This window comes from Sinocyclocheilus rhinocerous, unplaced genomic scaffold, assembly GCF_001515625.1.
Source record: "Sinocyclocheilus rhinocerous isolate Xijiao unplaced genomic scaffold, SAMN03320098_v1.1 scaffold828, whole genome shotgun sequence".
Lineage (NCBI taxonomy): Eukaryota > Metazoa > Chordata > Actinopteri > Cypriniformes > Cyprinidae > Sinocyclocheilus > Sinocyclocheilus rhinocerous.
In genome coordinates this window covers 341,537-346,987 of record NW_015634025.1, presented here as the reverse complement: position 1 = coordinate 346,987, position 5,451 = coordinate 341,537, and the positions used below count along the sequence as shown (strand labels likewise).

General features: G+C 36.0%; 1 protein-coding gene across 1 annotated transcript in view; it reads left to right on the top strand.

The window, feature by feature from the left end:
- Positions 1–805: 805 nt before the first annotated feature.
- LOC107745155 (CREB-regulated transcription coactivator 2) overlaps positions 806–5,451 on the top strand; it is a 14,043-nt gene continuing 9,397 nt past the window's right edge. Inside the window, exons 1-5 of the mRNA XM_016559002.1 lie at positions 806–1,056; positions 3,726–3,827; positions 3,911–4,024; positions 4,112–4,173; positions 4,450–4,521. Of these exons, the coding sequence (XP_016414488.1) occupies positions 877–1,056; positions 3,726–3,827; positions 3,911–4,024; positions 4,112–4,173; positions 4,450–4,521 (530 nt within the window). The 5' untranslated portion in view covers positions 806–876. The remainder of the gene's footprint in view (positions 1,057–3,725; positions 3,828–3,910; positions 4,025–4,111; positions 4,174–4,449; positions 4,522–5,451) is intronic.

Here is a 5,451-nt window from a genome sequence, read left to right as displayed (position 1 = left end):
TTTTTTTAACCTTGCCTTATACACAGAGGCGTTGTTGTGTTAGAATATAAAATGGTCCTGTTCAAACTATTGGTATAAAATTAGAAGCACACAATTCCCTTACAATTACTAAAGTAGTCAAACCTGTTCATTAGAAGGGGGTGTTCCAATACTTTTGGCAATATAGTGTGCAAGCCAGCCTAGCTATTCATACCTATTACTTTTGCTATTGCTTTTGAGCATTAGGCGTGACTATTAGCTTAACAGCTGTATTCCTTGTTTGCTAGCTACCTATGCACATACAGCATACAATGTTAAAAATGCTCTACATTATGAACCTTAACCCAAAAACCTTTAGCTTCACACACCGTAGACCCAGCTAAAGTATTATTTTTAAACAGTGGATGAGTAATTCACTCCGTGATTTGCTTAATAAAAGCCTCCTTTGAGATCGTTTTGACAGACATGTTTATTGTGTATTATTTTCAAGGTGTTTATCGCTAAGTTTAGTGCGGCGAAATAGAAGCGCAGCCGTAACCCGCGTGCAGTGTATCTGGTTGCCATGACAACCTCACCCGCCTCCTGCTGCTGCTCTGTGTGATCAGAGTGTGGATTTGTAGGTTTTCTATAGCAAAACTAAAATGTGTTTAAAAGTGCGACTGACCAAATGGCATAATTTGTGCTGGTGACGGAGCGGTAGCTGAGCGAGTGAAAACCTCAACACTCTGACTTTAAAAAAACCCGCTCTTAGCTCCAGGCAAAATCACTCCGCTCACACACTCAGTGTGTGTAAGTCTCGCTCGTGCCACTAGAGGGCTCGTCTCTCTCTCTCTGTCAGTGTGTGTGTGTCGGTCGGTCTGTTCTCCGGTGTGTATGTGAGCTCAGGGTTCGCTCATCATGTCCTCCGCGGGTGCTGCTTGCGGACCGGCACCGGGACCGAATCACAGCGGCTCTGTTCCCGCGCCCGGCGCCTCCAACCTGCGGAAGTTCAGCGAGAAGATCGCGCTGCACACACAGAGACAGGCGGAGGAGACGGCGGCGTTCCAGGAGGTCATGATGGACCTCAGCTCCACCCGGGTAACGGACACACACACACACACACACACACACACACACACACACACGGCTCCGTCTCAAATCCGTGTTTTCTCTCGTCTCCTGAGCGAGCGCTAGCAGGTAGTAGCGCACTAGCTAACGCAAGCTAACGAAAATAACGCGGATATCACGAAAACGGGATCGGCGAAAGACGTTAAAGGCGCTTGTATTACACGACGGATGTTATTCGAGGCGCACCGACAGCAAAAGCGCGTTTAACGCGAGTGTGAGTTTGATGAGTCTCTCAGACCGGAAGCGGTTAGCAGCAGGTTAGCATGAGCTCCTCACACACTTCACTCGTTTAATATCGAGCGATATTTGAGAGTTACGCTGTTAATCTCATCGTGTCCGTCTAAAACCTCATTCTGATGTTCTTCATCTGCTGTCAGTCTCTAAACACTTCCAGAAAGTACCGTGGTAATTTGTGGACTCGTACCATGGTACTTCTCTGTGTGTTTGCAGTGTCAGAGCTGGTTAGTTGACCTTTACTAGTATTACTAGTCCTGATGATTTTACACTTTTCACCTCAGCAGTGACATTGCTCATCAATAACTGAATCAAATAAAACACTTAACGTACTAAAAATGAAATATTTTATTTATTTACATTATTTGTTTGATGTAATCTAATTAGATTTAAGTAAGCTGTATTTAGATTTTTACGTTTTAAATAATTTTAATTTAGCTTCTTATGATTTGATTAAGTTTTAGTGTTTTATTTTGATAACCACTTACTAAAACTTAAATTATAAAATTAAATTGTTTTAAATTTTGCATCCTATCAGTAAATTAATATTTACCAAGTACGTTATTTTGGTTTGTTTGTTTTATTAATTAATTAAATATTTATTTAGATTTTTAATTTGAAAAGTATCAAAATAAACCACTTACTAAAAAACTTAATAGTTTTTATATTGCATCCTCTCATTAAATATTTACTACGTGATTTGTTTGTTTTATCATTTATTTTAATTTAGCATTTATTTTTGATTATTTTAATTTGAAAAGTATCAAAACAAACCCCTTACTAAAACTTAAATTATATATATATTTTAAATTTCGCATCCTATCATTAAAAGAATATTTACTAAGTGATTTATTTTGATTTGTTTGTTTATTATTATTATTATTTAATTTAGCATTTTTGATTGTTTTTATTCGAAAAGTATCAAAATGAGCCACTTACTAACACTTTATTAAACTATAAAATGCAAAATTATAATGAAAAAATAAAACCTATTTTCATTTTGCAATTTAAAATTCAATTGCATTTTACGGTTTAATTTTGAATTTTAAAAAAAAGTTATTCATTGTTACATTGTTGCATTTTTTGATGTAATACATTTTCAGTAGGCTAAGTGTTTTATCTTGTATTATTTAAATATGTAAGTGTTATGATGTAGTTTTGGTGAGATTTGTTCGTGAATAACTGAGTCTGAATGAATCATAACTGCCCGAGTTATGTTTGATTCGATTAATGATGGATACAGACGCAGCAGAGGCTGGTGTTGGTGACCTCTGACCCTGAAACACACTCTTAGACTCAGTAAGGGACTCGAGAGCTTTTCAGGCATGAGTTATGGTTTGCATATAAACATCTTTTCATGGTGTGTGTGTTCAGCACGACAGCAAACCTCTTTGAGTTAAAACATTTACTGAGATTTGACTTCAATATTTCAATAATATAGCAGCACATTCATATGTTCATGGCTCTCAGATGTCGGTTAATGGACACATGACATGTAGGTAAACAAATAAAATATTACATCTTTTTTTAGTAATTGGATTATTTTAATATATTTTTTTTCAGATTAATGTAATTTTTTTAAAATATTTTTTTTTATTTTAAAATTATTTTAATTTGACCTCTTGTGACTTTTAGTTATAGTTTATATTTTTGATGATTTTTAAAGGAAATTATTTTACATTAGATTTTTTTAGTAAATTTTATTTTGATGGTTTTTATTTTAAAATTATGTTTTAATATTTTGCAGTTTTATGGTTTAATTTTTAGTTAGTGTTTTATATTGATTTGTTTTCATTGTAAAATTATTTTATTTATTTTGATTTTATGTTTTACAACTTTTTAGAAGTTTTTTTTTATTTAGAAGATTTTGTTTTAATTATTGATTTTGATTTTACATTTTTTAATTCATTGTAACTTAATTTTTTTTATGGTTTAAAAACTTTTTAAAAAATCTTAAAGTTTGATTTATTTAGATTTTACATTTTATGATTTATTTTTTTTAATTTTTTGTGTGATTTCTATTCATTTAAACTTTTTATGGTTTAATAACCTTTAACAATAAGTGATTTATTTTGAAGAGTTTCTACAAATGATGAATTGATTTAGACTTTATTCAGTTTTAGTAAGTTTCATTTTGATGGTTTTTATTTTAAAATGAATTAGTTTACATTTGTATGATTTAATGAATTATTAACTATTTTCATCACATCACAAACCCTGTTGGGAAACCCTGCAAGATTGTACAAAACTATCTTAAGTTTTGGAAGTCAGATAACGAGTCAAGTAAATGTCAGAGCTGATAATGACTTCCTGTCATACTGGAAATGAAGGTCAGGTCAAGCACATTGCATTGTGGGATGTCACGCGTGCACAGGATTTGAATGATTTCTCGTCTTGTGTTTCAGATTCAGGCGCAGAAGGTCCGGTTGGCCAGAACTCAGGGCCCGTATTACGGCGGATCTCTGCCCAACGTCAACCAGATCAGCAGGAGCGCCTCAGAGCTGCAGGTGTGTGTGTGTGTCTCCAGACGCATCCACAGCAGCTCATTACGGCTCGTGTAAACCCGTGTGTGTGTGTGTGTGTGTCTCAGGCCTCGTTTCACTCTCCGCTGGACTCCAGTCGCTCCACGAGGCATCATGGTCTGGTGGAGCGGGTTCACAGAGACCGGCGCTTCATCTCTCCCAGCAGACCCTACAGGAAACAAGTATCCTTCCCTGGCCGTCTCTCCTGCAGGTTTGTGTGTGAATGGAGTTATGATGATGCCGTCGATGTCCTTGACCTCTGACCTCAGATGGACAGCTCTCACAGCAGCTCTGTGTATCTGTCTCCGCCCTCTGACCCCAGCTGGAGAAGGTAACGTGCTCATTGGTTCAGACTCGTGTGTGAGAGTGAGAGTGTGAGATACTGATGAAGATGATCAGGAGCAACACACACACACACTCTCTCACACACACACACACACACACACACAGATGGACCGCAGGTGTGTTTGTGCGGGTCGGTTAGTGTGGTCAGTCCTGCTCTGAATCTATCCTTTGCTCCTCTGGTTCTTTGGCAAACCTGCACATTTCTTCAGTTTGCTCTTCTTCACTTCTGGAAGTAACAGAGGTTTTTCTGTCGATCATGAAGGAACTGGAACAGTAACTTTGAGACGGACAAGAGCCAGATATTCCAGCAGCTGCCGACCACAGCGCTCAGCAGGTGACCAGCCGCCTCCCAGAGAACAGTCCAGAGAACAGCCCAGTCAGGCTTCTGTTGGCTCTTCTTCAATCTCTCACTCTTCTGCTGATGATGACTTTTGAACACTTTATACATATATATATATATAATTTTTTTTTTTTGTAAATTTTGTATTGATAGATTTCATTTATAAATGATTTCTTTTAAATGTAACATTTGAATACTTTTCTTAAAATTGAGTGTTTTATTTAGATTTTTTTGTACAATTATTCATTTTCATTTTACATTTTTATGGTTTAATTACTTTTTAGTAAGTATTTTATTTTGATGAAGTTAATTTTTATTTTACATCTTAATGATTTATTTTCAGTGACTTGATGGTTTTTGTTTCAAAATGTATTATTTATTTTAATTTTACGTTTTATGGTTTCATTAATTATTGACTATTTTAATCGATTCTCAGAGATTAGTTTAGGACAGGTGATCTGTTTCTCTCTCTCGGTCAGAAAGCAGTAGATTGACTGACTTCTGTTGAGCGTCTGGTTGTTCTGCTGATGTGGAGTCCGGTTCTCCAGTAAATCACACGGCTCTGAGTGTGTGAGAGAGTGTGTGTGTGTGTGTGTGTATATACATAAATACATACATAAATATGTAACTATATATATATAAAATAGCATTAAAAAGATATATTATGTAAATATATAACAATTTAAAATATTGTTTACATGTCCGTTCTGATCAGTATAATGATTTTGGTCAAGTTCTTTAGTCCACAATATTGCTTTACAGCAGGTTTAGCTGACAGTTGGCAACAGAGATCAGATTCTACTCCGCACTAATTCACTGTGTTGTACACACACACACACACACTCTCTCACACACACACACTCTCTCTCACACACACACAAACACACACACTCTCTCTCTCACACACACACACTCACTCACTCA